The sequence below is a fragment of the Perna viridis genome, chromosome 14, assembly GCF_037379345.1.
Source record: "Perna viridis isolate PV_CMFRI_1.1 ecotype Kerala chromosome 14, ASM3737934v1, whole genome shotgun sequence".
Classification (NCBI taxonomy): Eukaryota; Metazoa; Mollusca; class Bivalvia; order Mytilida; family Mytilidae; genus Perna; species Perna viridis.
The window spans coordinates 19,363,728-19,376,044 of NC_142458.1; the positions used below are offsets into that span (position 1 = coordinate 19,363,728).

General features: G+C 31.9%; 1 protein-coding gene across 6 annotated transcripts in view; it reads right to left on the minus strand.

The window, feature by feature from the left end:
• The window catches only part of LOC148598528 (dyslexia-associated protein KIAA0319-like protein), a 47,590-nt gene that overhangs the window by 12,871 nt on the left and 22,402 nt on the right, over positions 1 to 12,317 (minus strand). For 4 of the 6 annotated variants that reach the window (XM_088560747.1, XM_088560743.1, XM_088560746.1 and 1 more), the window contains 10 exons: positions 11,408 to 11,602; positions 6,674 to 6,702; positions 6,305 to 6,365; positions 4,936 to 5,034; positions 4,213 to 4,313; positions 3,451 to 3,628; positions 3,052 to 3,184; positions 2,382 to 2,446; positions 1,116 to 1,276; positions 574 to 697 (listed from right to left, as the gene is read on the minus strand). In XM_088560747.1, coding sequence (XP_088416873.1) covers positions 574 to 697; positions 1,116 to 1,276; positions 2,382 to 2,446; positions 3,052 to 3,184; positions 3,451 to 3,628; positions 4,213 to 4,313; positions 4,936 to 5,034; positions 6,305 to 6,365; positions 6,674 to 6,702; positions 11,408 to 11,602 — 1,146 coding nt within the window. The remainder of the gene's footprint in view (positions 1 to 573; positions 698 to 1,115; positions 1,277 to 2,381; positions 2,447 to 3,051; positions 3,185 to 3,450; positions 3,629 to 4,212; positions 4,314 to 4,935; positions 5,035 to 6,304; positions 6,366 to 6,673; positions 6,703 to 11,407; positions 11,603 to 12,317) is intronic. The other 2 variants (XM_088560749.1, XM_088560748.1) reach the window with 1 other exon arrangement.

The following is a 12,317-nucleotide window of genomic DNA, read 5'->3' on the forward strand; positions in this document are numbered from 1 at the left end:
GGACGCTTACCCTATCAGTGCATCTGGTCCATGCTCCCAGTTTTTAGTGGAGTCCGAGTTGCTCATTTACTTTTGTTACTTTGTATGTATAATCTTAGTTACTTTATGTTCTTTGTTGTGTCTGACTATTTTCTATGTCTGGTCTTTGTCCCTGGATTACATTCTTTTAGATTTCCGCTAGAATCTTGGTTCCCTTGATTACTCTTAGTCTAAGCAGAGAAAAATATCTATGTTAAAATTTCTACAGCGTGTAACGTGAGGATTTCAGGTAAGACCTGAGTTGTTAGATCATGGAGTTGAAAGTTACTGAAAAGTTACTACTTTTCACAGGCTTAGTTAGAAAAAAACAAACAAAGTGATGTGCCAATTCATTGAAGTTAATTTTTGGCATGGTTCTACTTTCCATGATTTTTTTTATAAATCCAAAGAGGCAAAACTGGCTGTAATCCACAAAAAACTAAATTGACATGGGAATTTTCTCCATATTACTACAAATCTATATCTGTAAATTTTCATATGTAACATATGTAATTGCAGTCTGATACAACAACTAAAGTTTTAATTGTTTTTTACCTGGCTTAACGAAGACATGAACATCAGCTGATGAAGTCTGTCCAGCTGTATCTGTAACCTTAAGTGTAAACATGTAGTCACCTTCTTGGAGGTTAGACAGATGGAGATAAGGGGTCCTCACACCCTGGAGAAAAAAGACTTTTTTTTTTAAATAGAAGCATGTCACCTTTTCAATAGAAGTATAAAAAAATTTGTGAGTTAAAATCTGCACCCCAATCCTCCATCTTTTTTTTTCAAAGTCCAAAATACATATAACAATGACAATCAACATACATATGATATATATACATTGTATTGCACCCCATTTTTAGTACATGGTAAAACTATAATTTGAGTCAACAAATGGGATGTTGCTTTTTACCGCAGCAATGTCTGTACATAATTTTACTCCTCTTCTTATTTATACATCTCATTTCACTTACAGTGCCATAGTACTACTAGGTTTTTTTTCCACCCTACAAGATACACAAGTTCCTATTCATTTCTTGAGTTTTTGAGAAAGGGGGAAGTGTATCTCCTTAAAAGTAAACAAGACACCATACCGTCATATCTGCTGTCAGTTTATCATCAGCAGATTTAATCCACTCATATTCTCTGATTCCTTTATCATCAGTACTCAGGTTACCATTCAATATCACTGACGTTTGTGGAAGGCGAATGATAACATCTGAACCTGCATTTGCCTTGGGTGGGTAATCTGTCTCTGAATAAGGAAAAATACACTGTAACAGGTATGCTCAGAATACTACTTACGTACAGCATTAGCATCATTATACATGTATAACAATGGCATGCCAAAGTCATCATCACCCATCAATTTAATTTTCTATTGATAACAATTTCGACACACAATCTAGCAAAAAACATAAAATCTGTGAGCAATGACTCACTAGTGATACCCCTGCTTTCAGTCCACAGTAAACAGGAAGTTGTCAAAATTGTCCAAAATAAATCCCACCATATGGTATACCTACAGGAAGAATGCCTTAAAATTTCAAGCCACTGAGAATGTTAATTGCTTAGAAAACTGTGCCAAAGAAATGTTATAGACTGAAACACAGACAAGGGTAAAACAGTATACCCTCCTTCCTTCGGAGTGGTCTGATAACCGATAACTGGTGACCAGTCTGATTACAGTTTTGTTATGTAAAAGGATGAATGATCTGTTAAAAATAAAGCAAATGTAAAATAAAAGTATTAATTAATATTTAAATCTACTGCATTATGTTATTAATATGTGTAAAATTGAAAAATATAACAATGGAATCCATTAAATATATTGACCGCTCTGGGGTCACATGATGCGACCACCAGTTTAATGGATTGGTTTAATGGATCTATGACTGACTGAAAACTGATCAGTGAACGATGACTGATCACAATTTGTTGCAAGGATCAATTCAGGTACTGTCAATAAAAAATTGTACCACTGGTTGTCTACCAATAACAAGTGGCTCCCAAGAGCCTGAATCACTCACCTGGTAATTTTTCCCCATTCAAGGGCAATCTTACAAGGAGTCGTCTGACAACTTTTATCCCTGGAGACTTTTTCAGGCCTTACAATAAGGTTCATTTCAGCAATTGAAAGAATTTGGATTAAACTAATGGTTTTGGAGATAAAATAAGCGAAAAACTACTCTCTGAGCCCTATGTTCTATTTTTAGTAACAGTAGCCATATTTTTGACAGATCAATAATCCCATCAGTTCTAAGCAGGATACCCAAAAGAACATTCATCCCAAGTTTGGTTCCAATTGGTGAAGTAGTGTCAAGCCAATCTTCCTGGATACAAGCTCTAAGAATATTTACCTTTAATGACAGTTACATTAGCAACAGTAGAATTAGAAGCACCATCAGAGTCTGTAACTGTCAATCTGAAAGAAATCAATCAAACATTTTCAATTATTAGTTTAAACATATTTTATTCATAAATTAAAATGAATAGGATTGGATAGCAGGCTAGGCCTATATACATCCTCTCCATTTTTAATTATTACAGTGAAACCTGCCTATAATGAGCCACTTTGAACCATAAAATTTGTCCAATTCAATATTTCAATATACATTAAAACTGCTATGAAAATTTGTCAAACAGTGTTTGGTTTATACAAACCTTTTTTTCGGTGTCTGGTTTAGACAGGTTTTTGCCTTCAGCATTCAGTTTAGGCATGTTTTTGCCTTCAGTGCTCAGTTTATACAGGTTTTTTGCATTCAATATTCAGTCTAGATAGGTTATTGTCTGCCGTGTTCAGTTTAGACAGGTTTTTTGCCTTCAGTATTTAGTTTATACAAGTTTTTTGCCTTCAGTGTTCAGTTTAGAAGGTATCACTGTACAATGTATTTCAAACATTAAAGGAAGAAAGGGCAGTTATTTTTGGACTTATAAAAGGTAAGCTCAATTCAATTTTGTTATTTAGTTGATCTAAATAAACAGTATCTAAGATAATGAAGTATACAATCTAATAAAATGATTTCTCACTCAAAAAGATAGCTGCCTGGAGCCAGATCTTTCAATGTCAACATGGCTGTATCATCTTTAAGCTGGTGTTCTTGTAATGGCCCACTTTTCTCCTCCCATTGATACTTCACTATCTTATCATCATCTGTACTGTCTGTAAACATTACATGAGTTCATAAAATTTTTAACTACCTTCTTTAATGCAAAAAAAGAATTTCATATGTATTGTTTTTGCTGTTGTTTAAATGGTGACCTAAGTCAATATAGTTACATGCACATAACATGTAGGCAATTTCAACAAGACAACTCTTTCTGATTTTTTAGTTCAAACAGATTATCTGTTAAATTGGACCATGATGTCAAGTCTGACTTATCCTCTGATATCATACATGTATACCAATTATATTGATAGTTACTTACCAGAGCCGTCAAGTATGGCGGAGTTTGGTAGTTTAACAACTTGGTTGACAGGCTTGATGACAGCAACAGGAGGAGTATTTTTCCTGGCAGGGGGCAGCACTGTTACATTAACAAAAGCTTCACCTTCCTGATGTGGTCCTGTTACATGTATTTTAAAAGTGTACAATCCTTCAATCAACTGTAATAAGAAATAAATTTGAACATTCAATTGCCTTTCATTAAAAAAAAAAATTGAATTTATCTTAGTTCAAACACTACAAATTCTGGTGAAATCATTCTTTCCACCTTTATGCAAGCATTACTAATGTGTTACACTGACCAATGTAAGAAAAATTATAAAGACTTACATCAAAACGTGTTTATTGTTAACCGTGAAATTTTCGCTACATTTGCAGTTATTGCTTTAACACGAAAAATGAAACTGTCATGAATATTTTTTTGAAGGACATTATACTAAGTTGGAGAAAGACCATGAATTTAAAACTGCACGAATTTAGATTAATGAAAAAAAATCATAAAAAAAAGATGGTGCAAAGTTCCCTGGATTACATAGTTTTGATTGACGACTCAATAAATATTTAAAACAAATTCATAATCGTACCTTTTTAAAATCATTTTGTTTCATTTCTCCAATGAGGAACATATGTATTCGTTTATATAATATTTCTCCTTGAAAAATACTTAATTGAGAAGCAAATAATAAAAAGATTTTACTAAAAATTTGTTTGAAAATTGAACCTAGAAGTGTTCATTATAACTTACCTTAGATAACTGTAATGTGTCTGTATTTTTCCCCACCATATTACCAATTTCTTTCCCATCAGGCATGGAGAGTAACACCCACTCATAATTAAACTTACTCCCTGAAGCATGTAATACAAACATATCAGAAACATAACACTGACCCATATAATGTTTTCTTTAATTACTTCATAAGTTTTTTTTTATTTTAAAATAAATTCAATATTTCTAATAAATATTAGTTTGTTTTAACATGTATGAGCAAAAAATATAAAAAAGGACATCAATGGAACACTAAATGATACACCGCAAAATGGTGAAAAAACGAGGATGGCAAAATGTTCAAAAAGGCCTTACTCAAAAACTACATTCTGAATTTTGTTGACAACTGATCTTAATCTGTGTTTTATAGCACTTAACAACTGTTCAAAGTTAAAAAAAAAAAAACCAAATTAATCTTTTCTCGAGTTTTATCATTTGAAAACCATCATGGGATGGACAGAAGTACAAACGGAAACAAAACTTTTCGAAAGACACTCAGTGTGGCAGGGTATAGAAATGATGAAAAACTGAACATGGTTTCATTTGTTAGACATACATTCTACCAAAAAAATATGAAAATAACTGAAAGCATCAATTATCAATTTCATAAGGCAGACACAGACAGATGGCAGCTGTATACCAAAATATGTCTGCCAAGAGAAGAGTATATGAATTCATTCCTCTACAATAACTGTGACCTACCTTCATCTCCTTTCCTGATGACATATGCATTCAATGTAACCTCATTCTTCGGTAACTGTATTACTTTATTTTCTCCAGCTGATACTGTCAAGTATATGACTGGAAAGGAAATATGAAATAATTATTAATGGATATTTATTTCCTTGTATGGTGCAGGGGTAGAAAAAGGAAAACTAGCTAAATCTTTTTTAATGAACTGGTCTGGAGTGAAGTTTATTTGCCCTTGTGATTTGTTTTTGGACGGAAAAAAAACATCAGAATTATGTGGCTCAAAAACTCTGTTCTTGCTGTAAGACTTGACTTGCCCATCATGGATTTTGCTTGCTGCAGGCTAGTGTGAGATTCCTTTTTTTTACCCCTGAATGAAATTCTGATGCTAAACCATCATTGCATTAGTTGTATTGTAATTTGGGTATTAATTAGTATCAGGATAAGAATTAACAACAAAATAAAAACCACATCTAAAATCTACCAACAATCAGAATAAGTCTTCTCAATGTTAAAAACCATAAAAATTAATCCCAACAAAATTAGTGTTTAATTAAAAACCACAAAACTTTAAACCTTCAAAAATAAATGTTTCTACAATATTCTGGATATTGTACTTCTTTTTGTTTACGTCGAGAATTAAACAAGTTAAGAATATAATCAACATAAGTGTCCATTATCTGTCAAAAATTTCATGGCCAATTTTTATGTGGTTGACATTGGAATTTTATTCTACTTTTTATAATATTTAAAACATATTGAAGTTAAAAGTAAATTTGATTTTATCTGAAATACTACAGATAGCTAAGATAGATGAGGCAGGTTTAATCTGTAAGAGGACAAATTTTAAGATAGATAGGCCCTATCAATTATGATCCACTTCCAGCAGACTTGGGACAACTTGTCTGTGGGCTAAGATGTTCCATAGGTTCAGATACCAAAACTCTTCATTCAGTTTGTTTTTCTCATTCAGAACTATTTGGTCATTTTGCCTGAACTAAAGTTAAAAATCCTGGAAGTTTCACTACATGTACAGTGTAACTTTGTATCAGTTTAAGGCGGTATATCTAGGGTAAAGGACACAACTCTTATAAATCATTTGAATGTTTGTATTCAACATTTTATATCAATCTCATGTAAGCATCAAAGTAACTTGGACTGATTTCATTCTATTTCAAAGGAAAGCTTGAAAGGCTTTGGTGAAATTGAATATCATACAAACATATCACTGATTTCAAAAGTTATGTCCCTTACCCTAGGTCTACCTCCTTAAATTGGATACATTAGTTGAAGGCAGACAAAATGTTGATTACAAAATGTTCCCAATAATGTTATGGAGTGATTTCTCCATTGAATCTATTCCAAGATGAACTTGACTTACTTTTCTGAGTCGTTGTTGCAGATGTGGTAGTTGTGGGAGTTGTTGGGGTCTGAGATTTATTCTAAAAAAAGACACTACAGTGATGTAATTTTACAAACAACACAAGAGGTCCTGATGTCATTGATATAAGCTTCTGAAAACATGCAATTACATGAGGAAATTGAAATGATTTGAAATTTCTAGACAGCTTTTTTACTAACCGAATTTAATTTAAAGAAATCGCTTTTCTGTAATCTTAAATATACATTTCTCATAAAAAAAACTGAAGTATTTGACAACCAAAAGTAAATTGGTTAGACAAGCAAATTTTATAAATCTTTATAAATTTTATTACTGATGTACAAATATACATAGAAAATAATCTCTTACCCTCTTGGCTGCTGAAAGGTCCAAGTCATCTGAAAAAACCAAAAGCAGCATTTACTGTATAGTAAAAAACAACATATTTTTAAACCATCAATCAATTATCTAAAACTGTAGTTGTTGGAAGCCTTGATATGGATAAAACCATACAACATAAAAAGGTGACATTGACAACAATACCTGCTCAAAAGATATTGTTAATTAACAAACGACAAAGAAAAGCTAAATATAAAAAACAATATATGCATGGATACACAAAGTTTAATATTTCTCATCCATACAAAAGATAAAATCAGCAAAACAATTTTTCAGAAAAAAAAATCATGGAAAGGTGATAAATTTTGGTATTCTATTCAACCTAATATATTAACTACCAAAATATAACAGAGATATTATAATAGATAACCATTATGATTATTAAAATTCCTGTTTATGATTTTAAGATGTAAGCACCATTAAAGTGCAAATTTCAGGTAACAGAATTAGTAAATAACCAGTTTTCTACACCACAGCTATAGAAACTAGCAGATACATAAAACCAATGCAATAAGTACAGCATACAAGGCCAATTATAACTAGGCTGGTTCTCAGATCATTTTTGTGAAAATCAATTAAGGGGAGACATATCTTTTCACTACAATGCCTCTCAAAAAAAAATGACGAGGGTATGTGGTTTTTATGTTGTTCATACCCTAAGAAGAAATGATGAGGAATTTTATTTGCTTTTAATTTAATAAAAATTGGCAATGATGCACCTTAAAAAAAATTGAGAATGGATACTGAGAACTGAGAACCAAGAAGTTATTTAAGTTGGCCTTGCTGGCATCAATAAAGTAATATTTGCCCTTCTATAATTAAAGGATCAAGGGGAAAATAATTTGTGCATTCATAGATTAATAACTTTTTCAGACACTGACATTTTTCTTATAAGAGAAACAGGATCACTCACTTGAACTAGTCAGAAACCATATTTCTCCTTAAGTAGCAAAATATAACAGAATAAAAGATTATTGAGATTTAAGTAAAACAAATTTGAATTAAATTTCATTTACTGATTTCAGTTACATGTAAACTTCTAAAAGCTTACTACAGGGACACCATACCATATTCTCCTATACAGCTCAGAAACAAATTACAAAGCTAAAGATACATTCTATTACTTCTGAAACAAAAGAAAAATATTCAAGTTTCTAATCTCCAATTAAGAAGAAAATTGGCTTCTATTAGCATTCCTGAATTAGACCAGATAATTTGATAATTTTTTTTTATAAGTCAAACAGAAGGGCAAACAATACCATAAATACAGGTAATTTTCTAGTTTATCTACAGGTAACAAGCAATATCCAATAAGTTAGTTATAAATGGTACTCTTCAGGTTGAATCAGGCCAATCTTTCTGTCTAAACCCTATTTGGACATTAAAATTGGTTAGGTTACGACAGGGCCTACCAAGGTTCAAAATACAAGTTAACTGTTAAAAGTGTCTGGTTTTTACATGTTTTTGAACTACTGTGAAAGTACTATTGTTCGTGGGGTACCGATTTTCGTGGTTTTAGTAGGTAGGTCAAACCATGAAATTTGGTTCCAAATGAATAGTAAATTCCCATTGATGTGTATACTGAAAACTTCACAACCATGATTTCAAGAATCCACAAACTGGTGTATCTTCCCTGATCCACGAAAATTGGTATCCACAAATTAAAGTACTTGCACAGTATTCTGGGTTCAATTAAAACAGGTTTCACTGTGAAGTAATGTAAAATATCATATTTAACACATTACAAATATCACATTCTTTTCTTTCAACCAAATTATATTGCTTATCTTTCAAATGAAGATAATTAAGAATTTCCAGCTTACTTTAAACACATACAGCTTTAGTATGTAATAGACACCAAATTATTTGATCTACCTGAATACAAGGTGATATAAGAAAGATCAAGACATTATACTGATGTTTTTCTTGAATAAATCACATTGTCATTTTTTAATTGCAGTTATACCAAATTAACTGAAAAGGGATCAGTCTTAATTTGGTGAATAAGAAGAAATTCATGTTAATGAAACATAATTTTTCAGGAATTTTTTAGCTTAAAAATTCTTCCTAAGTTCAAGATTGAACAAAAAAGGTGAAAATGGGCAGCAGAAAGCATGGTATCCCCTGAATATTCTGTGATCTTGATTTTAAACAAATTTTGAATAAGAAATTCATGATATATGGGAATGTCTATACTGTATTATTGACAAGACTTAAGCTTCACAATAGATCTCTGAAACTTCTGCAGTAAGGGGGGATACAATTTATCTATTAAGATATTCTTTCATAAACATGATAAAGTAATACATTCAAGAAATGGCTAAATCGATATCCCCCGCCCAAAAAAAAAAATGATTATTTGTTAGAGCCATTAAAAATATCATCCTTGAAAATAGCAATGTTTACAGTAGCTTACTATTATGTTAAATCTCATACTTTACGACTGAACTAGCTGAAACACACAACTACTATCAAATCAGAAATTATTGTACGCATAAATAATGCATTTTGTCATTTTTTTCTAAATTTTAATCTTTATGATTATCATATATTTTTTTTAGTGAGTTCGAACAATTGAGATTTAAACCATTACAGTTATTTTTTTTTTCAAATCCTAAAAATATTACAATAATTTCTGAATGTACAGTATATAAAAATCCAACTTCATGGTTAGAGAATAAATGTCTGAAGATGATGGAGGAATCCCACATCAATAAAAATAGAAATTCATTCTTATCTTTGACATATTTCACTATAAATTTCCTTTCAGACAGTTTAGACAACATTTATATTTGACTCCAAGTAAACAGGTATTTGAAGGGTAAAGTCAACATTTTTGACAATTTACAGATTTTAAGGAATTAGACCTCAGGTAAGGGAAATAACTTTTGAAATCCGTGATACGTTTGTATTATACCGTATAGCGGGTTATTTTCGCGGGTTTACCGTTGAACCAGAAAGCCCTTTGTATTTTTGATGTTTTTAGAGCTCAAATGGGAGACAAATTCTTGGAGTTCCTAAACGAAAAAACCATCAAAGTTGTTTATGTTCCCGCCTGTTGTACTGATCAATTACAACCCATGGATGTGAGTGTACAAAAGGCAGTCAAATACCATCTTCATGGTTCGCATGAGAAATGGTACTCAGAGGAAATCGTGAAACAATTTGACAGTGACAAAAATGCAGCGCAGTGTGAGATTGTCAATCAGGTGGATTTATCTTTATCTAGACTTAAACCATTGTCTGCAAAATGGCTTGTTCAGATTTTTCAGTACATCTCAAACAGTCCGGAAATTATCCAAAGTGGGTTTAGGGAAACTGGTATTAGTGTTGCCTTAGACGATTAGCTTGAGGACGAACTTCCGCTTTGCCGAATGTCACGATCAAAATGAACAAACATGAAATTTTAACTGGATTAAATGATATATTTTATGTGTTTTATTTGCATGTATGTTTTATCTTCTAATTAATAAAATATTGTACTTCTTACAACTTTAGTTTCAACATTACAATCCATTCAGGGTGTCCTATACAAAGTTTTATTGTAAGGGAAAAATTGTCATGTTTTGACTCTAATATTTTTGAAACAATGGTAAAAATTATGCATACATAGGACTTCACCCGCAAAAATATTTTGTCACACCTCTTCAGACCACAAAAAAAAAACCACGAAAATATCTTCCAGATATATGGCCTTCAAAATCGCGAAAATTTAGCCCCGCGAAAATAACCTGCTATACGGTATTCAATTTCACCAAAGCCTATCAAGCTTTTTTTTGAAACAGAATGAAATCAGTCCAAGTTACTTTGATGCTTACATGACATAGGTGTAGAATGCTGAATACAACTGTTCCAATGATTTGTAGGAGTTGTGTCCCTTACCCTAGGTCTACCTTTTTAAGGAGTAGTCTTTATAAAAATGAGGCAGGAGGTCATTAAACCAAGCCAATTCATTTTTGTTTCTAATTCAGAAACAGTTACAAACTACATAACCAGTCTTAGTTTATTTGGTTGTCACACTTTCGAGATAAAAAAATCCATGGATTGTGTATGAAACTGACACGTTGCTATAGTTATTCAATAACTTATTATTATTGGTTACATTTAACCCAATCAGTTGCTGGTAATTGATTTTATTGGGAGATAAATTTATGATTTTCTCAAAAATACAGACTTACTATGTAAAAATATAGTATATATAGACCAAAAAATTTTGTTTGGTGGGTTTTCTACACCATGAATCACCTCTACTGTAGATAGTGTCTAAATTTTATATGGACTGATGCTTAAGCCTCCAAACTTGAAGCCCTTAAAATAAATCCAAGGTTTTCCCACATTTGCTATTCTGTGAAATAACTTTCTATTGTGGTTTTCCAAAGTTACTGCAATATTATTCAGATAAGATAAGGATTTGAGGATATAAAAATGAATTGTTTCCCACATGAAAAAGTTGTCCACATTTTTGGCCAAGAAAAAAGGACAAGTGTTTCCTCTCTCATCTTTAAATCATTCAGTCTATCATTACACATGATTTGTTCAAACATTCTATAAGTCCAAAAGCATCAATTGTCTAACAGCACCTATAGAGGTGTTATAAGTAGAAACACAAGTAATTTCCCCTTGGCCATAGAAGTTAGTAACTAACTATATAATCTACAAGCAACAAAGTTATCATAACATAATATAAACTCCCAGTCGCAATACCTAGAGAAATATTAACACATGTATAATTATCATCTCGCAGAAAACCATCAAGACAAACACAGATGCCTATTCGACTGTGAGAATCGGCAGGAATGAAGCATTCTTCGTAGTCATCACACTGGCCAATAATCCCATACTCACACTGTCGTCTGTGGTGAACAGATGATGAGGTAACTGGTGAGACTGTAGAATTCACTGAAATGTTCACATCTAAAACATCACAACATCAATAACCCTACCGAAGACCCATCCTACATAAGTAAGTCATGTACCACAAATTTTAATTATAATTTCTGACTAACCATTAAATATTTTCATTTTTTGAAAGTTCCTTTATAAATTCCTTTTTAGTTTTTTGTTGGATTATACCTGAAATGAGATATTGCATGCTATGATCTGTGATCTTTCAAGAGTGGGTCATGCATTTTGGTTTTTTTTTTTTCATGATGCAAGAAAAGTAAATACTACAAATATATACAGAAACCACCAAAACAAAAATGGCAGCAAATATTGGTAATCATTCAACCAGATGTATTGGACAGAAAAAGTACTAAAGACAACAATATTACCATGGTTACCACAATCACACTAAGGATGCATGCATGAAGCCAATTATGATTTGATCAATTCTTATTGAATTGAGTATTCTAAACACACTCTGAAATCAAAATACAGTTCTACATGCTATTGCTCGATGGCAGGAATCCTAAATGATTTGAAAAATAAGGAAATTCACAAGTCAAAAAGTATATTAGACTAAATAAAACAATATGTGCGGTTCTGGTCCCACGGATGACCATAGTCTTTACTACCTCTACCGTTACATGATTTGGTCATCATGGTCTTAAATGGAGGATTAAGGTACGGAAACACAGAATCTGAGCTCATATTGAGGTTAAAGCAGTTTGAC